Consider the following 27,276-nt stretch of genomic DNA (forward strand, 5'->3'; position numbering starts at 1 on the left):
GGAATATGTAAGAGTGGAGGGCCCTGCTGGGCATAGGTGGAAGAAGAGAACCTTGACCTCATGAAGGCTGGATGCCCCAGGGGGTGGGAATTTTGAGGGTGGGGAAGTGGGAGTGGGGGGGTAGATAGAGGTTACATCCACAGAGAAGAAGGAGGAGGGGTGAGGGGTTAGGTGGTTCCTGGGTGGGTGGGGGATGGGGTAAGGGGACAACATATGAAATGTAAATAAAACATCCAATAAAAAAATTTAAAAAAAATATAATTTGAAAAATATGGGAATCAAATACCTAACATCCCCTCCAGTAACCCACAAATAAATTATCTTTAACTAATAACACCATGTATGTTTTAAATCTTATAGAAATATTTACCTCATTTAAATTCTCACAAACAGTTGAGGGAAAGGATGAAAGGATTGAATGATTGAAAATTAGAATGTTATTGAGAAAGCAAAGGACCAAGGCCAGAGAGACAGGAATGGTGCAGAGAGAGACAAATGCATCTGATAGGTACTTGTTAATAAAAGGAACATGTTCTTATTTTTCATACTAATCAGACACTTTCTAATGTGTTGACATTTGTTCACAATTCCTTCGAAAAGACATTTACATTTTTTAAATTTAGACAAATTCTGGTGATCCTCTCGGAATACTAGCTATGAAATACAGCCTGAGCTCAAACATAAAACCTGGTTTTTACGTAGCATTTGGTAGATAAACAGTAAAAGACTGCCCTGGTGAATTCAGGGACCTATTGGAAAATTTTTTAAAATGGTCAACATGGAGTACCTCTTCTATATGCTATATATGTAATTCCTTTCTAGTGATTTCACTACAGGGTTGGTCTTTATGAGGGTAACAATGTAATAGCACCAAATTTCTTACCAAAAAGGTAAGATAAAGTCATCAATATGAATTAACTTGTTATAAATGTCTCAATAGACTATACTTCTATTATCAAACTAACAAAGAGAGGTTTATCTCTGCCTTTAAGTTGCATTTACTAATGAATAGAAGCAGAGATGTTACTACTTCATGGTATGTGTATGTGTAGTGTATGCACATGTGTGCAAATATGTTTCCCTGTGCATACTTGTCTAGAAGCCTGAAGTCATCATTGGATGGCCTCCTCAGTCACCACTTTGTTTTTTTGGGATGATTCTGTCATGGAACATTCAGTTTACCCATTAGAATAATTGGGTAGCAGAGCCTCTCAGTTAACCTGTTTCTGCCCTCGGCTACCTCCTCATTTCATGGCTACAGACACGGGCCTTGGGATCCAAATGCAGAAACTCCTGCTTATACAATAAATGCTTTACCCACCGAACCATCTTTACAGCCACACAATGTCTTTACTAGATCATCCTACATGAAGTTAATCTTCCTGTTGGAACACCAGACATGGAGTTTTGTGAGTCCTGCTCCACAAATATAAAGTAAACAAATTCTAAGTACTACTAATATGATTCATAATTGTTATCATGGGCCACTGAGACAAACCACAATTAAAAGTACTTCAAACTTCAAAATGTTATGGTACCAGAGTGATGGCTCAGTGGTTAAGAGCATAGGCTGCTTTTGCAGTGGACCTGGTTTCAATTCCCAAAAGCCACATGTGATGCCTCTTCTGACCTCCATGGGTTCCAGGTATGCAGTCAAAGTACACACACACACACACACACACACACACACACACACACATATACACACATTTAAAAAAAAGAAAAGGCAATACAAAAGAGCAGACAGTCCCACAGTAGCGTGCTTCCTTCACAGCATTCACTTGATCTAGGACACTAAGGAGAGTAATTTAGGTTACAGTCTCTTGATGAAGAAACAACGTAAAAACAAGGAAGGAAACCCAAACATGGCTGAGTCGTGAAGTCAGTCACGCCACATTGTTAGCTTGACCTGTAACTATTTCTTCAATTTTCTATAGGTTTGCCTGAAAAAAATTACTGCTAGTTAAACTTAAATCTCAGAAAAACAATGAGATGTAGTGATCTAAACTATGCTTCGTGCATCATGTATGATATGCTTTTGCTTATAAAATACTGGTTTTGTTTTGCTCTTCAAACAAAGGGTTGTCGCATTTCTTTTGGTCTGTTGCTGTTTGTGGTTTCGGGCTCCTTGTGTCTCCATTTGCAGCATCGGAAAGCCCACACACCCATCACTTTACACTACCATTATGATGAGCAAACAAAATTTATTTCATGTACTTATCTAAATGTAGATACTTCCTGTAACGCTAAGCTAAGCTACCTATATTTTATTTTTCTCATGGGAATTCTTGTCATGAAACTAAAAAGTAAATTGTTTTTCAGAAATTCTAATCTTCTGAATCACACATTTTTTTAAATACTTTTTTTCAATGTTTAAATGCTATTTAAAATAAGACCACCCACAGTGATTTATAGCAAAGAACTGTGTTCTAAAACCAGGTAACCACACATCATCTTTCACATTGGATGAGGTGGTGGCTTTCAGAAACCATTGCTGACCTCAGCACTCAAATCAGGAGAATCATGATCCTTAAATTCCCAGGAGATGCATTAATATTCTTAGCATCTTGCCCAGATGTTGGAGAAAGTCTGAAAGGTCAACCACACACATAAGTCTTGAGTCTCTGACTTACTAGATATCAGGTATTTATTCTGCAGTGATAACTCTGAAAAGTAGTTTGTTAGTTTGATGTTTAACTTCAGTATGTACCCTTAGGTTAAAATGGCCTGCTCTCTCATCTGCCAGATGTGTACAAAATAAGCTGTGCAACCCAATCCTTTGTGTGCTTTATCAGTTTCCTTTCCTTTGCCTCCCTTGTTCTCCAGCCCTTTCCATGTTCTTCTGTTCTGAAGATAGATAGACTTTTTTTTTTGCTGTGAAAGAAGGAAGTTTATCCTGGGAGGAGGTTTTAATTGCTATTAAAATCATCTTGTCTTTTGTCTGTGTCACACAATAATGTACCCATTTCCTCACAAACAACTGGAAGTCTTTGAGCAGGATGACCTCCGACATCATCTCTAGATGTGTCTAGATGAGATCTTCTGCCTGGTCCACAGTCTTTTCTTTACAAGACACTTAGACCCAATTTCCCAGCTTAACTACCCACATATTGCATAGATAAAGCTGGCATGCAACAGGATATAGTACTGCTTACCAGTCTTGGGAGACTAGAGGACTGGGAAAGATAGACAGATTGGTCATCAGATTCTATAGCTAAGCAAGAAGAATATAGTATACTACTTTGTAACAGGGTTGAGTACTTACAGTGAGCACTGTGGTCTTCAATAGATAGTAGCAAGAATCCTTAATGTTACCAAAAAGAAATGATAAAGCTTTAGCTTTTGAATATGGTAACACCTTTATACAATCCTTATATAATATGCACATATGGCAAAATATTGTTCTTAATACCCATAAACAGATAATTATAGTACTCAATTTAAAAGGAAAGTAAAAATTATAAACCAAACTAACAACAGAAAATTGTTGGAGTTTACACTAGTTATATCCTTTTTGAACACATGCTTATTAGAAAATGTTTCATTTCTAAAATCTTTCCTTTGTACTTCTTGATCTATATAAATTAAGTTTAAGCTATTGAAACTGTTCTCATAAGCTAAAACTCTGTGAATTCTTAAACATTTTAACAATAATTGTTGGGACAAGCTATTTGTTTCACCTGCTGATGTCTCCTGGAATTGTAACAATTACAACAGTAGATTGAGATTATAATTAGGAATCAATGTCTCATTGAAATGTCAAAGTAGAGAGCACTTATCCTTTTTAGATAATTACTTTCTGTACAAAGGGGAAAGAAAAAACAGAAAAAAAAAGTAGAATCTATCTCGTATGACATTTACCACCTGTCTTACTGAACACTTTGTCCACCCTGCCTGCTTGTTCATCTCAAAGCGACAAGATTAAAAAAAAAAATGGCACATTGTCTCTGCTTCGATGTTAAACTCCTAGGGCACATTTGCTTGATGCAGTGCTGCAGTGTTGCTGGACTGAACTGGAGGCGAGCCGGGTACTGAGTGCGTGGCCTGCTACTCCTTCCTTTCCCTTATGAAGACTCAGTTTCTCATATACTATCTGTGGCATTTGAAAAACCACGAGAATACTTTACACCTCAAACGAAATAGGACAAGTTTTAAAGAATTGTGTCTTCAGTTTAGCTGCTGAAGTGTCATTTGATCGATTTCTAGAAATGGAGTAGTATTGGAACTTCCATTTGTAATATTAAAAAGTGCTGCTACTGCTACTGGTTCATTATTTTCCGTGATGCCTAAATTTTATCTATGTACCTACCAATGTGTGTGTGTGTGTGTGTCTGTGTGTGTCTGTGTGTGTGTGTATGTATCTATCTGTCTGTCTATCTATTTATCTATCTATCTATCTATCTATCTATCTATCTATCTATCTTGTACAGAGCTATGGGAATGAACACATGGTTTAGCTATAAATATATTTAACATCTATTCATCACTATATAAACTCATTTTAAATAAGATTACTGCATTTTCACAATTATTATTAAAGTTAAATGTCTGTCCATTGGAATCATTTGGGATACCAATTTAAAAAATCCAAAAATTGTATTTGTGCCACATATCAAATGTTGATACCTGAAAGGAGCTGGTGAGTAATGATCACAGACGGGCCTTCACCTTCTGCCTCACCTCTATCTCCTGAGTGCCGCTCCTCTCTAAGAGCTAACCAATGCTAACTTGTGGTTATCTGATTATACAAAACAATGGAGCTGCCGTTTCTTTTTCTTTCTTTCTTTCTTTTTTTTTTTTTTTGAGGACTCAGAAACAACATAAAGCATTTCTTCTTAATGGGAATGAACATAATTTAGTGTCTTCATTCATGGTCACAGGCTCCTTGTCCATGACTGTGTTCTCAGCTAACAGACCAGAACTATGCTAAGGAGGGACACAGGAACCCTGCTGCTGAAGGGCCTGTCCTGGCTGCCCACTGTGTTGCATCTGCACTTGTGGCAAATTGTTTCTACCGTGCTGAAAACTAATCTAATTAATATACCAGAAGGCATGCATCTCCACATGTAGATCACGGTGCAGATCATTAAGTGATTAAGCAGCAAATAAATTAAGCTGACGGCAGTAATAGATTTCCTATGAAAGCTGAGAAAAGAAGTAATTAGGACTAACATCATCAGAGAGGCTTATGAACTATAGATTAAAAATCAATTCAATGCACAAAATAAAAATAAAACTTGGGCAAAAGCTTTCTGGGAAGATAAAAGGTATCACGTAAGAAAACACAGTGAAGAACATGTGCCAGTATGTATTGGTGAGTCTAACAGACTGTTCCAAGACAGGAGTCCGATTAAGTCAGTGACTGCCAGTGGCTGGATAGGAGACCTTGAAGGTCACAATGACTGATGTGTAGACATAACAGTATAGATAGTCTGGGTATAGGGTTGCTGTGCCTGTTATTAGACAGAGGAGGTCTATAAGATCAGTCTCAGATTGCACAGCTAGGAAATGACAAAATGTGAAAATTTAAAGACTTGAACAATGAACCAAATAGTAATTATTAAAAGGAGACTTCTTGAACACAAAAGATAAAGACATCAAAGAGTTTATAAAAAATATTAATGACTGACCTAAATGTGTCCGGTGGTCATAGATTTGGGCAGAACTTGGAGTGTTGCAGTTTTAGTAAAAATAGTGCCAGTGGTATTTTTATTTGGGGAGCCAAATGATGGATTAAGTTTCCAAGTAGCAAAGTTTGAAGTATAAGAGTTGGAAAGAAGGAAATAGCTTGACATACAGCTGGGCACAAGGTTTACATGTTGAATTCTTTGCATTGCTTTGCCATGTCCTACCATCTGTTGTGATGTGTGGTGTGGGATATGTATTATATGCATGTGTAAAGTGAGGGTATATGGTTTGGAAAACTTATAATAGTCCCATGTTTCTCTAACATAACTCCATCTCTCTCTTTTTTTAATTCTCTAATCTTTTTTTACAGTTCAGTCTTTATACTTCTCTAGATCATCCTCCTCTTCAGCTTCTTCCAACCTTTTTCTAATTCAACCACAGGGGTCCCGGGCTTCTGTCCATTGGTTGGGTATACATATCTGCATCTGACTCTTTCAGCTGCTTGTTGGGTCTTTCAGAGGGTAGTCTTGCTAGGCTCCTGTCTGTAAGCATACCATAGCATCAGTAATAGTGTCAGGCCTTGGGGCCTCCCCTTGAGCTGGATCCCACGTTGGGTCTGACACTGGACCTCCTTTCCCTCAGTCTCTTCTCCAGTTTTGTTCCTGCAGTTATTTTAGACAGAAACAATTCTATGTCAGAGTTTTTAACTGTGGGATGGAAACCCCATCCCTCCATTTGATGCCCTTTCTTCTGGCGATGGACTCAACAAGTTCCCTCTCCCCACTGTAGAGCATTTCATATAAGGTTTATCTGAGCATCCTTACAGTTACTCCCTTTGGCTCACTCTGCTCCTCAGGATAGCTGCTCAACTAAGGTTCTGGCCACAGTTGAACTGGCTAAAGGGTTTCCCTCATACTTCATGAGGGTAGAGCAACTAAATAGATGATAATTGTAAAACTGGGAGTGGTTTGTAATTCAACTGGAGGAAATAACTCTGTCTCTGAAACACACCAATGAATGCTACCCTTCAGCTGTTTCAACTTCTGAAAGAGCTCTCTCCACACCTTATGCCATTTGTTTTTAGATGCAAGCAACCCTCTTTGATGTGCTGTTCATTTTGTGCTAGTTGCATTTGATTAGATAATTTGGAAGCACTTTGTCTACAACATCCTATGCACTTTGGAGGTTCAGGAAAGAAAAGTTCCAAAGTTTCACCACCATCACCAACTTCCAAGGACTTTTTCCTTGACTTGTGAAATGTGAAACTTTTTCTTGTAGAATCACAATTTTCTTGGACTTTGGAGTTTATCAGATCTCAATAAAATGGGGACATTTTCATTGTCAGAGCTAGAATTTTCCCTTTGGGTGAAACATATCTAGCATTATTTTCCAGTAAATCTTCCCCTCCCATACTTCATAAAAACTTGCTGTGCCCTTGCCATTCTTGGTTAAATATTCATGAGCATTCTTTTTATTGAATCTTCTACTTCAACATGTAACTTGCCACTATTAACAGTTAGTTCTCCTGACAGCACAATTTCTATATTCTCTCTGAAGATATTCCATGTGGTACACTATACAATAGGCATTTCAAAACTTAGGGTTTTTATCCTTATCCGGAGAACTGTGTCTCTATATGTTTGTGTAAATGAGCAAAAAGGGAGGATGGCATAGTGGAGACAGCAGAGTCCTTCTCCTGATAATCCAGTGTCATTGTCTGATCAAGTCTCATTGCTCAGAATACAAACTGAGATTTAAAAACATTCCATTGCGCAGATTAGATAGTTCATGCAAGCATGGCGACATCAATTTAAATACTAGAACACATGTCACAATGGAAGGAAAGAGCCTACTCCACAAAGTCGTCTCCTGGCCTCCATCTAAGTGATAGGAACAGTGTGCACACACACACAGGTCACACAAAATAATAATAATAACCAACAACAGTCGTAAATTAAAAGTTTTTACTAGGTTGTTATATAAAGACTAGGCAACTGAATTAAAACTGATAATATAAAACTCTTATTTATGAAGGAAAAAACCCTAAAAGCAAGTTGTCTTTCTAATAGCCCTTGGGTAGAAAAGAAGGAAAATATACAACCAATTTAAAGACAGAAAGAGGTGTAATAAAATGACTAGAAACTGATTTGTGCAAATCGGATACGTTCTATGTGGCGAGGTACATGTGACACTGTTCACCCAGTGCCACTTGCCTTTCTGTGCCATGAAGACCATCCAAGGACTGCTAGAGTCTCTGTGCCTAGTTTTCACCCTCATAGCTGCTCAACCTTAGTTTGTAACTGTCAGCAGCTCTTTTCCTTCTTTAACCTAGCATTTATTCCATAAATCTCTCTTTCCTTTCTGTGTCTGTGTGTTGGTTTATAAAGCTCTTCTGGTCATGAGCTTGTTATCGTCCACTGAAAATGAAATGTAAATATAACCGTCCCTATATGGGCTTTTCCTAGACCAGTCTATCTTTTATTCCCTTGGAGAACTTTGATTCTTTTGTATTAAAACTGCTACACAATTTTATATTCCTTCAAAAATTATATTGGAGGCACTATTTGTCTAAACACTGAAATACATATAGCCATGCTTGGAGGTAGCTCATGATATACTTTTATGCTCCGAAGCACACAGCACAGTGTCTTCATGTCACGAAGAGTAGAGCTATTTATTGAGTTAAACTGCATTGTTTTGCTCCCTTGGAATTGAAGGGAAGTGTCATAGTTGAATTTCAGGAAGTACATAGAATCTTTAGCTGTCAAGCAACATGTCATGACTTTCCTCCCATGTTCAAAACACATTCACCTCCTTCCCATAGACAACGAAATATTCCAATAAGTTTGCTCATACAGCTGATCATCAGAGCTGTGTGGACAATATGCAACCTTCTCCCCATAGAATAACAAATTTATTAGTTTGACTGTTCAACATGTATCATAATTCTAGTTATGCTCTCTGCCTTAATCATTTGAGTCCAATGTAATACAAAGTTGCTGATGCTATAAATAACTACAGTAAGACTCCAGTGTAGAAAAACAGAATGATAAAATACAGGCCAACTACTGATCTGAATATTTAATTCATTCCATCAGTGGAGACATTCAAATACCTCCAGACTTGAATAAAGAAGATTTCCTAGTTAGCCTGTCTCAGTGCTAGTATTATGTAGGGCTAGAAAATTATCTAAAATGTGAAACTATCTGGCATGTTGTGCCTGAAAGAGAGTAATGGAGACACAACAGTTTTTAGATCCTGTTCTTTTCTGGTACGTGTCTAGAACTCAAAGTGGCATTGACGTATGAGTAGTATTTTCTGCAGATTATACCTGCAGTATTCTTTAGTACTATGAATAGCATAGTCAGTGCCTAGTAGCTGGATTTCCAGTTCTTTTATTCCAGTAATTTCCTTGTATAATTTACATTTGTTTGAGACAGAAGTTTACCATACAGCTCCAGCTGACCTATGAAGTCCAAAGCTGTCTCGAATTCCCAGATCCGCCTGCCTCTGCCCCTCGAGTGCTGAGATTAAAGGCCTATTTGAAGACATTGCTGGCTATAGACAGTTTACTATTATAGTAAGAAGTTGCAGGCAACCATACATAGTGGTATAAGGCCCCCCGGAGAGGGGAGACCTCCACTCAACCCAGGAGAGATTATGTCCACCCAAAGACCATGAGACACTGACTCTTGTTGCAATCAGCAAGAGGTATATTTCAAATAATCAGCGTGCTGAGGTAGAAACTTGTAACCCACACAAGGGCAGGAGTTTCAACCCCCAGGCTTGGGCGCAAAGGGATAAAGGAGAAAACCGAAAACCAGGGGGGTGAAGGGGGAAACCAAGAGGGAACAGCAGGAAATTACAACCCACATCATAAACCAGGGTGGGGAGTGGGAAACATCCTGTACACAGAAAGTTTCCATTATTCAACTAGTCACAGACCAGAGTGGAGAGTGAGTAACATCCTTGTATACATTTTTTTCGGGAATGTGACCTTAGCCTAGTCATTTACCTAGTGGTCAGTCACTTCCCAGGGTGGCTGGGCCAACCTGTATCACTAGTTCTGCCATTCTTTGTCAGAACATCTGGCTGGCTTGCTCCCTGGCTAGTTCTTTCTTAGGGTGGCCAGCTAATTCCTGGAAGCTAGTCCTGTGAACCTGCCAACCTTAATTCAGATGAGGGGGTCTCAAGCTTCTCTATGAATTCTTATATCCTTACACTTACAGTGATACACATGCTTGCTCTCTCTCCCTCTCTCTCTCTCTCTCTTTCTCTCTCTCTCTCGCTCTCGCTCTCGCTCTCTCTCTCTCTGTGTGTGTGTGTGTGTGTGTGAGAGAGAGAGAGAGAGAGAGAGAGAGAAATGAGAGCTTCAGCAAGAAGAAAGTGGAAAAGGGAGAGTGAGGAGTTAAGAAAAGAACTAAGCTTTAGACTCAAGAACTAAGCACAGACATGCATGAAACTGTCAAAGAATAAAAGATAGGAAAAATAGATTTTTCTAACCTTTCAATTGTCCGTTTACACCTGTGGTAGAGGTTGCTAGCTGCTCACAAGATTCTGTCATCCATTTGTAAATATCCTGCAAATGATGACTTGACTGAGGACTTAATTTTTTTAAAGTCCCTCTGAATCTGTGGTACCCAGAGCCAGTCCATGCTAGGCCCCATGAATGAAAGAAGTCTGTCATTTCAAGTCTCACACTGTAATAACTTGGTTCATCCTCAATTCTTTTCTAGATCTGTGTCCATTGGCTTGGGAGGCCCTGGGACTAAAAGTCTGTCCTAGATCCCTGCATAATTGCTTGGAGCATTTTTTAAATTTATCTATCTGGTCATCTACTATCTATCTATCTATCTATCTATCTATCTATTTATCTATCTATCTCTGCATTGTTGGTTTTGAGACCATTCTCACTGTGGAGCCCTGACTGGCCTAGAACTCACTATGCAAACCAAATTAACCTAAAACTCACAGCAGTTCTCCTGCCTCTGCTATGCACATGCTATGATCCTGGGTGTGTACTACCACACTCCCCCTTGAAGTAGGATTTATGATGCACAGGAGTAAGGATGCCTTACAAGACAAATAACACTACCATTGAAGACCTCCGCAGAGGGGAGACCCTCTCTCAAGTCTCAGAAAGTCGCGACCACCCAGTAATCTGCTCGAGACACCATGTACCGGAGCAATTGCGAGGTTATTTATTAGGGCGTGACAGCTAGCTGCCGGTCAATTCGTGTGCCCACGCAGGAGCTGAATTGACCCCGACTGCCAGTTTGAGGGGTGTTTTTAAAGGGAAAAACCACAAACCAAGGGAATGAGGAGGGGGTGAGGGGGTTGTTAGGGTGGTATAACATAAAAATAGTGGAACATTCCAAAGGAACCCAACCTACATGAGTCAGGATCAGATGAAAACTCTCTGTACGCTTATCTTTCTCAAGAATGTAGTCCTGCCCTGTCACTTCGGCCTTGCCCTGTCACTATGGTTCTCAGCTTGGTTCCACCTGACTAAATTGCATTCTTTCCTTTCTCTTTGCGGGTCGGCCAGTTCCTGTAATGGTGACTGGTCTTTCCACATTCCTAAAGAAAGCCTAAAGAATATTTTATATCTAAAAAGGATTCTAAATACCCAGTATCCATAACTTTTCCCTCTATACCATGAGAAGACATGGGTATTTGAGCTCATATTTTGAAACATTTCCTATTATTAAAATTAATACAGATTAGTCTTCCTATCTTTAGAGTGTTTCCAAGATAAATCAAAATCCGAAGAGGTCAGCTATTTTCCTTTCTAAATCCTCTAGCACTTCAGTCTGAGTATAATATCCACACTCACATAAGATGACGAATGTTCCCTGCCCCCAAACTCATGCTGGACCTCTGGTGCAAACGAGAATCTATGGAGATTCTACTCTGGATTAGATCTCTGGATCCTAGTGTGGATTCCATTCTTGACAGTAACTGCAAGTTCCGTTAGGTATATTAGACAAGTTGAGTCAATTAGGCTTCTTCATTTAAAATAATAGCCAGAGTTTGTAGCTGCCAGCTGCCTCCAATCAACTGGGTTCACCTGAAAAGGGGCTCGGAATGAAAGGTGGGAGGAGGGTGAAAAGAGATGAAGCCAAGACAAAGTTCTCTGATCAAGGCCCAATGCTTTAATGTTCAGCTCTCAATTTAAAGGGAAAGATTCTTCCTAGTTTCAGCAGGAGAGGCGGGTCTGGTCGGCTAATCCGGTCACAGGTCACACTGGAGATGTCTCAAGGCAAGCTCAGCAGGCAGTTCCTGTAGCAGGCTGTCTGTGGAGCCAAGGTGGGTAATTCCACCTAGGTGTCTATTATCATGCAGTCAAGGTGGGTAGTTCCACCTAGATCCTATTATTTGGTCTATTGTGGTAAACAAGGTCTCTCAGGCCAGCTCAAGGCAGGGGGAAGAGCACAAGAGTTTATTGTGTTGTAATGCAGCATGTATCTAATATTCTGTAGTACATGACTGAGCCAAGCCTGTCACTTCTGTGTATCAGTGGCATTCTGTCTTCCACGAAAAAAGATCTGTAGTGACTATTCACACATTCTTGAGTCTATAAAATGTACTGTTTTAATTTTAGCATGATCAATAATATGAAGTCCCCCAGAGTTCAAAAACAAACAAACAAACAAACAAACAAACAAACAAACAAACTCTGAACATAACCAAGTGGAAGTGCAGTCAGCAGTCATTTGAAGCTGTGTTTCTATCAAGAGACATAGTCCTCAACAAATGAAATGAAAAATGGATACTTTTTATTATTAGGCAACATTTATTAAAAAGGGGCATCAAAATCTGCATGCCTCTTTGAGATTGCTTCTACAGCAATGATCTTTATGTTCTAAGGTCATGTACAGGTGCTAGTCCCTCACTAAGGGATTGGAGAGCTGCCATAGCACACTCTACACATCATGGATTGTAGACTAATCCTGCAGTGGATCTAATAGAAGAGCCAACAACAGCTCATTGCTTTTTGGTCTGGGGAATCATCCCCATAAATGATCATTATCACCTTCAGTGAAATGATCCATTCCGAAAAGAGATTACCATTCTGTGCTGTCTCTAAAACCCTCTCTCTAGCATCCTTAAATCTTAATGGAATGCCAAAGGTACATTTAAAATGAAAAATATTCCCCCTTTTCCATGATTTGAGAAGCTGTTATTTTTCTGTCCAGAAGTGTACTTATACTGTGAATGGTTATGAAACTTTATTTGAGGGAAGTGCAGAACACAGTCATTTTTTCTTTGCTATTTTTTCTTCCATAATTTGAGCTTAGATAAATAGCATACCACTTAAATACCATGATGAGATTTTATATGCTAAGCAGTAATATCAGAAGAATTTATATTGTTTAATTTAACCATAATATAAATACTCTAATTTAGTATAACTGGGTCTTACTTCAAGGAAATTTACATGAGATTAACACTTCTAAATATATGCCATCTAAGATTAGCAATGTTATTAAAATGTAATGTTCTTCTCCTTAATGTAAATTATAGCTTTTTAATTTTCTTGTGTCCTTAAAGAAATATATAAATTTTATGGAGCATAGTAATTCCTATTAGTAGATTTTATTTAGCAATCTTAGCGACTGCAAAAGTCTCATATTAATGTTCTCTATAAAGAATTAAAAAAAAAAACCCTAAGGCTAAGGACATGGCTCGTGGAGAGAGGGTTAAAACATATGCCAACTTGAAGACTTACCAGGGTGCAGCTCCCCAGACTTCATACAAACATTTTACAGGTGTGTTGGCTCAGAAGGTGAAGACCAGTGCCCTCAGAACAAGCTGGATAGCAAGAGTAGTCACATTGCTAAGCTTTGAATTTGACAGTGACTGCTGCCTTAGTGAATCAGGTAGAGGAGCCGTGAGGTATGATCTGAGCATCAGCCTAGGGTAACTGCATGAACCTAAGTGTGTGCAGCCACCACTTGCAAAAAAGACAAAAAAAATCAACAAACATCACAATAGGAAATATATATATAAAAATCCAATCTGATTCAATCAATTATCAGTCATTGTTGAGGTCTTTCAATTTATGGCTGCTGCTTAGGCATTGGCTATGGGAAGTAATCATGGACTCATCAGCTCTGTGCATTTCTGTTAGCTTTGCCTCAATCAGAAGAGAGAGTGAAAACAGCATTTTGACCAGGGATATTTATTGTTAAGAAAGAATTATTTGCTATAACTTGGGAAATAGCTCAGAGATTAAGACCACTTGCTGTACAACCATAAGAGCCTGAGTTCAAACCCCCAGCATAAAAATTTGAGTGTAGTTCTGAACCAGTCACCCTGGAATTGTGGGAAAGGCTGAATTCAAAAGCTTGCTGGCTCCCAGTAAACTGCTCCAATAGTAGATTCATTGTCCGGCTCTGGCCTGCAGGAGTTCAAAGATGTGTACCCACATACACATTTGAGTTATCCCCACAAATATATGCCACATCAGACACAAACATGCATACATAAATTTTAAAGGATTTTTGACTGTAGTAGAGATTAGGATGAGAAATTTTTTTAGACTTACAGAGTTCTATAAACAAAGTATAAATACCAGGTATATGATAAGATAGTGTAATCTATAGCTACCTGCAAGGTTGAAATAAAGTCATAAAGGAGATGTGAGTGGCTCAGTACTCTGACCTGAGGTTCTGATCCTCTTCTAGAAACATGGATATATTCCTAAAAGGCAGGTAAGTCACTAGGAGGCCATTTTGGTGAAATTTGCCGGAAAATGATTCTTTGCTATTTCTAATGTCAGCCAGAATTTGTTCTCTACAACAACAACAATCAAAAGGAAAAAAAAAAAACCCGTGAGGGAGGCCCTTGGGATGAGAACTCGTGTCAGTAGGCTATTGCTGGACATTGGGATCTTAGTGGAGCTTCAGAATCTTCCACAAGGAAAAATAGGGGCAGTACAAATCAATGGTAGATAAGTCTGAAGCACATGTGTGCACTGCAGCAGAGAGACATCAGATAATCTGTTCATGGAAAAGAGCCCACGAGTTAACAAATGACATACCTCAGGAAATACACCACTCTTATCCAGTTTCTTGCATCATCTGCACATGATACATGAAACTGTGCTATTTACTAAAACTATTGAAAATGCTCGGATCATTTTAATCAAACAAGCCAGAAGGAAACATTTCAGTTGAGAGGTAATGAATACATATATAGACATTGTATGTAAATTTATATATAATTTCTTTAAATTATTTTATTATTATTGAGATGTTAACTGGTATTTACAGTAAGTTTTGAAAGGGAACTGATATATCAATCTACATACTTATTGCTTAATTCTAAGACTATCACAAGGAAAAGTATGATATTTGTATCCTTGACAGTTTACAAGGATGAAAACTGAATATGTTTTAAAGAAATAAGTTTAATGAATGTTATATTAGCAATGTCAGTAATTGGTTCTTTGGGGAAAACTATATTTAAACTTACAGTTTATGCAAATGTGATTAGTCGTTTGAAATGAATAAGTCATTTCATAATACAGCTATGCATATAAAATTTCCTAGTCAAAAGGGCTTCTTTTATTGTGTATGTATTTTGACACACTTTAATTGCCCAAATTATCTTAGTTGGATAAGCATGGCTCTTTCAAAGAGTCTCCATAATTTTCATGACTCCTCAGTAAAGAGGGAGGGAGGAGGAAAATAGATCATAGTGCATTTGTCATCTGAATTGGGGATTTTCTTGAGTCATGAGTGGAAACATGTTCAATGTAAGGGACATCTGTGACATAAAATTGTCATGCAGTCCACAGGAGTTTGTTAGCCTTCATTAGGTCCAGGCTGTGGATCAAACTAACAATTTCCAAAGCACTTTAATCAAAGTAAATGTAGCCATAATTAGAATAAGTATGAGTCAATTATATCTCAAAATCAATACAACAAGTCAAGAAGGTTTTTTTGTTTTTGTTTTACTTTCTAACTTCAGAAAAATGTAATGGTTTCCAAACTAATAGATTATTGACTTTCTGCTTGAATTATTTTACATCATTCAAATATATTTGCAAAAACCAAGTACTTTCCTTATTGTGTTTTTAAAAATATATCTATTTATTATTACATTTATACGATGTATTTCTAGCCCACCACACTCCTCTTGGCCTCTCCAAGTCCCTCAAGACATGCACCACTGGGTCCAATTAGAGATGTCCTTATGTGTGTGGGTATAGAGCCATCTACCTGAGCATGGGATATCTACTGAGCAAGCTACTAAATCTCTGAAGAAAACCAACTCAACTCATCTTCCCTAATAACCCTCCCCTGGACCCTCATAAGCTTCTCACTGCTCCAGGCTAGACTGTTGACTGGCTTGATGATGTGTGGGTATCACAGCTATAGCTGTCTGTCGTGTGGTCCTGTGTGTAACAGCCTTGTCACTTGTGGAAGATGCTCTTTGACAGCAGCCGTCCCAGTCTCTAGCTCTTACAGTCTATGCAACACCTCTTCAGTGATGTTCCTTGAGCATTAGCTGGTGGCAGTGTGACAAAGATAGAGACTTAGGGGCTTGGAACTTCACCATCATTTATTCCTTGCTAGTTGTGGGTCTCTATAAAAAAGAGTCTGTCCTCTATAAAAGAAGTTTCTCTAGTGAGGAATGAAGGCTGCACCAAGCCACCAAGGATCTGCAGTGACATGAGTTCTATAGAAAAGAGAATTCGAGTTAACTTTACTGTAGTTTAATTTTTTATCTATAATTTCAATTTAAAACTTAATATAAAATTTAAAGTAGTCCATTTGGAATGATAATTGACACGTTATTTCAATAACACTAAACAATAATTTCTTAAACATGTGACTATGCTGCGTTGTAATAGAAGTACAAGATAAACAGTAGTTTTGTGAGAGAAAAATTTTAGCCTTGGCTAACCTCAATTCCCAATAGACCAGTCTGACTTTGAAGTCATAGAGCCTCTGCCTTCCAAGTGCTGGGATCAAAGGCAAGCGCCATCATGCCTGGGGAAAAACAGTCCTGTGTATAGTGTTGTATATAGTTTGCATTGACTGAAAACAGGATGAGCAATTAATTGAAAGCACCACATTCACTAGCTGCAACCACATTTTCTGTCAAAGGAAAGCATCTAAGTCAGCTTCAACCAAACCCCTGTATCTGGAGCTTGTTCGAACAACAATATGGGTAAGGGAATCGGCTTGTGTTGGTTTTCTCCCTGTGTCTGGAGCTTGTTCAGACAACAATGTGGGTAAGGGAATTGGCTTGTGTGGGTTTTCTTTTGTACTGCTGTGTTACTTTTTAACTGTAAAAAATGATATAAAGATGTCATTTTATATTTGACATTCATATAGGTACATGGAATTTCATTTATTTTTTATTCTGTTATTTTAAGTTGCCTATTAGTTTTGTAAATAGCTCTTATTGTTGAGAGGCGGTTGTAATACTCATGCCATGGCATGCACATGAAAGTCAGAGAACAGCTCTCAAGCGCCAATTCTCTCCTTCTACCAGGTGTGTTCTAGAGATGAAACAAGACTTCTCAGTCTTGGTTTGAGTACCTAAACTCACTAAGGCATCGCCTAAGCCCAGTCATACTGAGCATTTTGGCTTAGTTTCCTTGACATTCTTTGTTTTTCAGCTTCTCCATGGGTGGATAACAGTAGAACTCCAAACAAGATTGATCTGTACGATGTACGCAGAAGACCATGGTATGAAGTTTTGACTATCTCTAAAGACATGATCAATACATGGGGGTTCTATAATTTGTGAATATGTTGAGGAGAAACTCCCCCTAACTGGGATGGGTGCTCTCTTATATAGAATGCTGTGGTACTTTCAAAATACAAAAACAATTAATGACCAATGAAAATGATGTATTCGAGAAGGAAATCACTGTGAATACTGTTGAAATGATTTTCAGACTCATTTCAAATGAATCGCTGTAAGCCTTCTGTTCAATTTAAGCTTTCCGTCTCTTTTAGCTGGAGGGGCTTTCGTTCAAGGAGCAACTACTCTGCTTGGGGAAAAGCCCTCAGATGGCACGAGTCAGAGACAACTTGCCTCTGGCAGTGAACTAATGGGAACTGGCCCTAAGCTAACAGTGTTGCCTAGATACTTCCATAAAGTTTAGGTTTTATTATTTTTCCCCAAAGGAGTTTTATTTGTTTGACACTATTAAAGTAATTCATCATCCTAATAAAAAAACACAAGAAAATATCAACAATATATGTTTGGACTCTCTGGGAGACAACTATGAAACTTCATGTATTTTTATTTTGATTGGATTTTAAGTGTATAAAAATTACATTTAAATTGTAAATATACCATTTTTTAATGAGTTCACATATATGGCATGGTGCTTTGTACTCTTCTCTTTTCCTATTAATTTTTGAGTATGTAGTAATGAAAAGGAATCTTAGAATCATTTTAATAAATGCTATATGCTCACTTACTTAAGGAAGTCCCTATTATTGTGTTTTTGCATTGCTTCCAACTTCCTGATATGGTCACACAAATTCTGCACAGCATACTGGTGGTCGAAAGAATGCTTATTTATGGCTTTCAAGTGTCCGGCTTAGTATTTAATAGCTATTTACATGAACAAAACCTTGAGTGATAGTTACTAATATTACGATTATTAATAATATTAATAATGGTTTTCTAGCCTGTTATTTAATGGGAGCAAATATTATATTATAACATAGTTGTACTTAAGAAATGCTTATTTTGTGGGAACTGTAGGAGTGAGGTATCAATTATCTGAAGCAGACACTATGCTAATCTTCTACTCTTCTCACTAAGATGCACACCAAAACCATGGTATTAAGATGCTAGACATGAGCTGGATTGTCTTCCAAGGGCGAACAGTGGAGCTTTGCCTGTTGATCTGAATACAGCCAGTGGAGTGTGTTGCAGGCAATGCACTGGAGTGCCCACTCTACAAATAACCCCAAGTTGTAGCAGCTGTGCTCCAAAATGTTGAAAATGAATTGGCTTGCTCTCTGTCCGTTGCTAGATCAGTTGAGTCAGAAGCAGCCCTTCCAGATCTGGAGGGCAGAAGCCTGAGCCCTTTCATTTTTATGTCCTCCCCCCCCCCCCCCCCCCCCCCGCCCTGCCCCCAGTCTCTGGCCAACAGTATGTATTTTCTTTTTGTTCCTTTATTTTTTTCTTTTCTTTTTTTTAAATCACTCTGCTGCCATCAAGTTTATCTCTCCATAAGCACTTACCTTCCTGCCTAAACCTCCCCAAGTGTGTATTTCAAATGTAGAAGAGTCAGAGATGTGGTCAGATTTTAGAATTAACATTTAAACTGTTTCTTTGGGTGATTCTTGGACACCATAAAGCTTTGAGAGTTTCTGCTTCAAATTCCTGGTAATAATCCTATCCATTGCCTCATTTCAGTTACTTAACTGGCCTGTTATGTTTCTTTTTAAGATGCTTTATCTTACGGTTTATTGACTACTCACCCCTAGATGCTTATTTTTTGTCTTTAAATATACCATAGTTTGTTGTCCACTACTATTAAAATGTTAATAATTGGAATTTAGGATTGTTTCTCCTTCAGAAAAAATATCCTTTTGGAAATTAATTTTATTCACTGCTTACATTAAATTTTATCTCTATCTTTTTTCCCATAAATCTCTGGGAACTGTGCTTTCAAAAGCTATAATGTTGGCATCTCTAATATGATCTTAAATATCTTTTTCAAGATAACATTTTAGAATATGTTTAAAAGAGCATTGTTTACTATGGTGTCTTTGTTTTAATTATATCTTATTTCAGAGATCTATAAATGTGAATACAGCAAATATCAATATTAGACACCGAAGAAAAGAAAATATTTCTGTGGTTCTGTTTCAGGTACATCCAGGGAGCTGCATCCCCCAAGGACATGCTTATTCTGGTGGATGTGTGAGTAGTGCATGGGACATTTGTAGGAAATAGTAGTTTATTGGGAATTAGCAGTGTATGATAGATTAGAATAACAAAAAATCAATATAATGATTGTGTATCCAGAAAAAGAAGCCAAAGAAGCCAAATAAGATAGTGGCTCAGTCAGCAAAGCACAAGAAGAAGATCAGACTTTATATCTCTGGCTTTTACACACACACACACACACACACACACACACACACACACGCACACACACGCACACACACGCACACACACGCACACAAGCATACACACACAAATTAAATAATGAGGGAGCAGTGATTGTGTTTGTAATGCCAACTGGGCATAGTAGGAGAAGAAGAGTCCTAGGGCATGCTGGTTAGACAACCTAGGAGATCATTTGTCATGGGATCACTGTCAGGCCCCAGTTTTTAAGAATATGGTAGAAAGCCATAGAGGCAGATACTTGGTATTGACCTCTGACCTACACACACACACACACACACACACACACACACACACACACGCAAATGTGCACACACAGACAATAACGAAACAAAAAAAATATTTCACTGAAAATGAAAACAATGCTTATTTGTATCTTTATCAAACTGGAAAATTATGATACTATTCTAAAACGCAACCTTTATATTTTCAAATTTGAAGAACATTACAGTATAGAATTAATAAAACTCATGGTTCTTGTTACTAAGAAAAGAAGAGAAAATAAAATAAGAAAGAAAAAGGAAAGATGACTTAGTTGGAACTTAGGAACAATTCTATTGACTATAAGGGATTTGAATCACAATAGATAAATATGGTACCTTTTATTTCCAGAACCTTTCAAGGCACACAATGTATGACAGCAGTTTCTATAAGTATAGATATTAGTTGTTTTATTAATTTCCTACATTGTTTCAAGTTAAAGCCATGTGAGATACTGTGTGCACCTGTAATGTAGGAGTGGGGGTTGTCGGTAAGCGACCCCTACATTAGGAGAGGTACAGAGACAAGAAAGATCAAGAAATCCTGAAGGAACAGTGCTTTTATCTGGAGTGGGAGAGTTGTCCAGAAACCTCATAACAGTTGTGCAACTGTCTAATTCTGGACTATGGCTTTTGTTTATTTATAAATTTTTAAATTAAAATATAATTATATCATTCCCACCTTTCTCTTTCTTCTCCCTATCTACAGTACTTTCTCTCTATCAAATGTGTGGCTTCTATTTCTTTAATTCTTGAGATCTGTTTGTGTGTGTGTGTGTGTGTATGTGTGTGTGTCAGTGTGTGTGTGTGTATTACTAAATACATAAATGCATAAATATGTAAATACAGACTTCTCAGTCTCTGTGTTACTTGTGTGTATGACTACAGGGCTGGCCACTTTCTAAAGGCAGAAATACATTTTTATATTCAATATTATAATCTAGAAGCTGAAGAGATCATTTTCATTCTTTATGATCCCGTTTGATAAATGACAGGCGAATGACACGTGGACCCCTTTGTGTGTCTGTAGGAGTGGAAGCGTGAGCGGATTAACTCTGAAACTCATCCGAACATCTGTCTCCGAGATGTTAGAAACCCTCTCCGATGATGATTTCGTGAACGTAGCTTCAGTGAGTACAATGTCTGCTCCTTCTGGAATTCTGCCTGCCTGTATCCCTACATCATTACATACTGGGTTGTTTTTTCCTTTAGGTGGGCTGAGGCATTGTCGGGTGCTAAAAGCTGCCTTACTGAGTTAGCCTATATTGTCCTTTCTGATGTCCTTAATATTTACCACCATTGACATATGAATACTGAATGAAAAGCATTCCTCTCCTTCCCTCAAAGAAACCCAAATGGGGACTGTGAGCCCTTCCATACACAGTCACCTTTGGGACATCTTATGCAGTAGTGTCTAGTAGCGTGATTGAACTGTTAATTGCTTCTAGCTGGTTATACTCGTTTATGGCCTGGACATCTGACTTTATTGCATTGAGTTTTTCCTAAGACAAGAAAATAAAAAGGCAACAGAATGAGCTTGGAATCATCTTAGACCTTCTTATAGCTAGGAAATACTAAACTTGCTGCAAATGGACCAGGATGTGCCATGCCTAATCTTAATCTATGTATTTTAGGCACCAAATTTCATGATAATTTTCTAGCAAATGAAATGTCACATGGGAAGTGGTTCATTTATGGAGATGGGAGATGCTGATTTTTATTGAACCTATGAGAATGGATCTGCATCTAAAATCACTGGGTAGGATGAAGTTAAAGTCTACAACTGATTTCCTGGAATTGAGGAAAGCAGAAATCTCCCTAATCCTATTTCTTGTAATGATGCTGGAATGGTGATGCTAAAATGTAAGGACTTATCCCTAATACAAAAATCACTAAGCTATTCCTGGCTGATGACAGATAAGGGAGATATAACCTACTATAGACTTCCTGGATAATGTCTCATGGTGTATAATTCTCAATGAGAATAAATTGCAGATATTCTATAGTTTAAATAAATTTAGAAGGAACCCTCTCAAACTCTTGCTGAGACACCATGACAAGAGGACCATGTCAATTAAGATATAGGAAAGATAGTTATTCAGCTTCATTTGTATTATAAATGGCAAAAACTTTGGAATGGCTTAAAATGTTATCCTTGGCAGAATGAAAGAGATTTGTCATATATAATAAAAATGATTGAAGGCCAGAAAATATTTAATACTGTTAGTGTTTTCTTTGGCTTCTTCCAAAAGCTGAACGTTAGTCCTGAGTTGAAGTAGCTTATTTGGAAATCACAGGAAATAGCACTAGTTCAACAGTGAGAATTGAAGCTCAGAAAGGGAGAATCTAATTGTATAGTCTTAATTTAATTTAAGGAAGCCAAGTTTATTGAAAAATTCTAGAAGCCTCCTGGAATAGTCCTTTTAGAGTTGCCAAGCTACAAACCTTAAAGACCTAGTGTGTTAGGTAGCAGCCTCCCTTATGTGTAGATGAACAGAATAGGGCAACAAGCAGGTGTTCTGAAACAGGAACATTATGGATTCTGAAGGTTGAGGTCTGATCAGTGTACACCCTAGCCAATGAATCAATCATAAAGATTGATATTTATTACAATAATAATTATAATATAATAGATGATGAAGATGATGAAGATGATGATGATGATGATGATGTTACACAGAATATTTTATAAGAGGGTGGAGAGCTCCTAAAGTTAGTGTCTGAGGTTTTATGCAGGATCTATGTCCTACAGGGAAGTGAGTTGCACAAAGACATAAGAATGAAAACTGCTCCGGATTGACTTGATCAACCTGGGTCTCACATTGAGGTGTCTACTGGGAGGTGATTTTTAATCCCAATGTATTTAAGCCAGTATAATTTGGAAAGAAAACAAAAAAACAAAACTGAAACAAAACAAAAAATCCGTTCCTTTGTGTAATACAGTCCCCTGTTCCCAAGGAATTGTAATTACATTGTAACTCAACTCATGGTACATGTCATGTCTTCCAGAAAAACAAGCTCAAGAGGTAGGCTACCTGTACTAGATTAAGGGCCTGAGGGTCTGGCTTGGTCACAAAGAGAGACTAGAGGTCCTTTGGGCTCTGTTCTTGGTTGTGCAAACTTGATATGGCCCAGCCCAACTGATAATGCAGATTGGGCTATTAATCAGTTCCAATACTCAGATTTCTGAATTGAAGAATAGGTTTTTTCGTCTTTTCCATTGGAAAGAATCCTGTGTGCTTAATTTTCCTGGTTTCTCTGAACATCTATGGGGACAAGGATCTTCATGCTGTACCCCCAAGAAGTATCAAAGTCAATAGTGTTTTGTAATCTATTTATCTTTTTGTTCCCTGACACCCATTCCAATTTCCCTATATTTTTGCTCAACCCTCTATCAGCATCAGTAGCTTGATTGGTACATTGCCTTACATACTTTGACCAGAGGTCTTTGAATTCAATGTCCATTCAAATATAGGCCTATGATTATCTATTCATAGCCATTTACACTTTATGAAAACATTGAATGAATCCCATAATTTTGTGCACAGCCTTCTCTGCCTCTATTATATTGAACTAAATTTAATGACAATCTGTTTTATAATCTTGGTACTTTGGAATCAGGTCTCAAAATTTCCAGAGAGCAAATATAGATTTAGGTTTAGCAAAACTCTTAATGGCCACTGTAAAGATTTTTCTCATTTCCATCATGCACACATGAAATGCAGAATATTCCTACATACTCTATAGAAACAGGAAGTAAACACTTCTTGAGTGATTTTCTTTGAGTCATAGTGACAGGAGATATGTTCCCTCACCTTTGGATTCCACATGAATGTATCTTTTTTTTGAATGCTGAACCTGTAGGTGAGTGTGAAGGTTTGAGTTGTAGTCTTTGCTGATTTTCATCGTACAAATATGCCGTGGCAAATTTCAAGTGACTAGCAAAAGGTCAGCTGGCCCTAAACAATATGTGAAAATCTCAGGATTGCTTTTCATGAACTGATATAATCCTGACACATTCATAGAACAGCATCACTAATCAAATTGTCTTCTTCATGCTGGAGCCTTAGCTGCATAGTTAAAGGTAAATGGTTTATTCAAGCCAATGTCTAGGGAGATAACATAAGTTAGGCCTTGTAAATTCTTTAGACATGTATCTGTTATCGGGGTTTTATTACAAACTAGTTAGCGTCATTTGATTGTGTAAGTAGATTCCCATGATAAGGCAAGCAGTATATGAACTCTGAAGGTTAGTAATACTGAGGTGTTATGTTTAAATACTTGGGATTGAATTTAGCTCAAATAGTAAGAGAAACAAATTTTACTCCTTTCCTAAAGAGGCAGCATATAACAAGTTTTTACAGTGAGTTGGTGCTCTTTTCCATGAGAGGTATTGTATGAGGGACCCTAGACTGAATTGGTACTAATGAGCTGGCCATTTCCATGTGCAGTAACTATATCAAAACAGGTGCGAAGGGCCTGTACTCTTCATTCTAAGTATATACCGTCTCCCTCTCCTATTTGTTGGCTACATTCACAGGGCCATTCAACAATCACTGTCATAACCAGAGACAGAAGTTTCAGAGGATTAATCATTTTACTCCGAACCCCACTATCTACTAAGTCAACTGGGGATGTACTGTCTCTAGGAACATGGATGTGACACACAGTTCTACACAATTCATTCATTTTCCCATAGCTTATCCTCAGCTTCTTCAACTCTCCCTAAGAGAGGTCTTCTAGTATTTCTCCTTCTAAAGCCAACCATTTAAGAGGCTTCCTCCTGTACAAAAAGACATATATATGCTTATTCCAGGAGATATCTGTTTCTCTGTATAAAATTACAGTGAAGTGCATTTTGCCTCAAGGTCTCTCAAAATTCATTTCCTGTGTGTATTCCTGGCTCCTACTGCTTCATATTCAACAGACCTGGTCATTCTTTGTTCAATGTTCTGTTTTCTTGTTTTCCTGGCACGGACTGTACTATTGTAGGTGGTGTCTATTGAAATTTGGCGTTTTGTTGCCTAGAGCCATGAAAGGAAGATGGGATGAGAAAATAAGGAGAGCAAATGTCATCTTTTATTGTCTCTAAGAATGGAGATTACATTGCAGTGTAATAGAAGGGAATTGTTTATATCTATACAAACAGATGTCAGCAACCGAGGGCACAGTGACTTCAAGGGCACCACGCTTCCACCTCCTTGTGTATCATCCTGACATTTGGATAGGTGCTGTGGCTGCTTAACACTTTTATACTTCAGATTCTCATTATAAATCCCTCTCATCTAGGACATGTTGACCACAATAAGAAAGGAGAACTGGTCCATTAAACTTTACAGCTCATTTGGCTAGACCAAGGATACTATTTTCTTCAGTGGAATTTCAAGACCTCTCAGCACTTAGCAGTACAATTATTATTGTCCTCAAAGTTCTCAATGATCTTGTATTCCTGTTATACTAACATAATGCTCAGACTACTACATTGGAATCTGTAGTGTAATGATGCTAAGTGCCTGAGTAGTCTTTTTGGCTCCAGTTATAGACTATATACTCCTTCACCAAGGCTCTTTCTTTTTATCGCCATGAGTCTAGTAAATTTGTCTCTTCAGGAATCTCATTTTGAACATCTATTTACCAATACTGGTACCAAATAAGATTAGTTTCCCTAGAAATTTTCACTGAGACAAGGATTTAAGTTCAAATGATTGATTTGGAAAGTTACTCTAGAAAAATCTGTTAGTAAAATCCAAAAATTAAAGAAGGGGGCTAGTGAATAATGCACTATTTGGTAACATATGTCTCTGAGAGTTGAGGTCATTCTTCTGCCCTTCAGGAAATAGTATAGGGCCCATGAGTGGTAGTATACAAAGGCTCAGATTTTCTAAGGGGAGATGTGCTCATATGTGGAATGACTAACCCATATGACATCTGTTCCCTACCTTTAACAGCTTACTGTGTTCAGTGCAGAGATTGGAGTGTAGTCTTGGGCAGATGCCAGTTATGCTGGCAGGTATAGAACTCAGTATGGCCACCAATAACATCTGCCCAAGTAAGACAGTGAACAATGCTATCACTAAATTCTAAAAGAAATTTCCCTTGACATCACCTTTGAATAGGTGTTATACATTCAACATTTGACAATCATTTAACATTTCTTTTCCTTTTGGAAGAACACAGCTGTAGTCAACACTGAGATTCACAATGCCTAATAAAAATTGTTATTGTTTTGCTGAAACCATTCTGACTTTAGATGAATACTTCTATTGTTGCTGTTTTTGAGAAGTATCTCATAATGATTTACCTGCCCAAATCTATCAAGGACTGTACCATAATACATAAATGGATGTATCATACCTGGATTGAACTATATTTTTTTTGAAAGAAACATTTGAAATGGTTTCTCTAAAAATATCGTTACTAAAAAGCATAAATTTAAGACAGTTCTTTCTGTGATCCAGGCTCATCCAAGTTTACTGATACACAAAAACTCTGTATCCTCTCATGTGCGCATACCACTTGTATGCCTAGTTTACATGAGCTAAATCATATGAGAAATAGGATGACTTATTCATAGTAAGAACAGTAAACACATATGACCAAGAAGTAATAAACCTGTATACCTCTGTTAATTATGAAAAAAGTTTCTTTTATGTTTGAATTGGAGAAGGCTAACAATGAACCCTTGAAAATGAGCAATTATTTCCTGAAGTCATCTGAAAGAAGTCCTAGTGTTTTCAAACTCTCCCTCCAATGAAAGCTATTGCTGGCTTTGTTTCCTACCTCAGCTTCATGGTTTTAGTTCTCGTCTTTATATTTAGTTGTTTACTCCTTTTTTTAACCAAAAGAAGACCAATTTTTCTTCAGACTAAGCTGAACTCTGTGTTAAATATACACCTTATTTAATTTTATTACTTTGGAATGCTCAATTGCATACAATCATAATTAAAACTTACTTGGAGCTTTTAAGTGATTGTGTGATTGAAGACATAATTTTGATCTGAAAAATCCTTACAGTTAAAAGTAGTACTTAGTCGGGCCAAAGAAATTCGTGCATATGAATGATGCTGCTAATTCTAACACACAGGACATGAACACAGCAAAGCCCCAATGAGTTCAGAGCCAGGCTAGTCTACAGAGTAAAACCCTATCTTGAACATATTAACTACAGAAGCAAAGATGATCTAACGTGTTCATTCAGTTTTCTTTGTACTTCAATTTTCATTGATAAAAAGGGGACTTTAAAGGAGTTTATATGTACATAGATAATGAA

The 27,276-nt window shown here is 37.7% G+C and overlaps 1 protein-coding gene across 1 annotated transcript in view; it reads left to right on the forward strand.

The window, feature by feature from the left end:
* Positions 1-27,276, forward strand: part of Cacna2d1 (calcium voltage-gated channel auxiliary subunit alpha2delta 1) — a 405,712-nt gene that overhangs the window by 291,520 nt on the left and 86,916 nt on the right. The window contains exons 8-10 of the mRNA XM_028776033.1: positions 17,267-17,336; positions 19,489-19,539; positions 21,037-21,136. Coding sequence (XP_028631866.1) covers positions 17,267-17,336; positions 19,489-19,539; positions 21,037-21,136 — 221 coding nt within the window. The remainder of the gene's footprint in view (positions 1-17,266; positions 17,337-19,488; positions 19,540-21,036; positions 21,137-27,276) is intronic.

This window comes from Grammomys surdaster, unplaced genomic scaffold (assembly GCF_004785775.1).
Source record: "Grammomys surdaster isolate TR1022 unplaced genomic scaffold, NIH_TR_1.0 264, whole genome shotgun sequence".
Lineage (NCBI taxonomy): Eukaryota > Metazoa > Chordata > Mammalia > Rodentia > Muridae > Grammomys > Grammomys surdaster.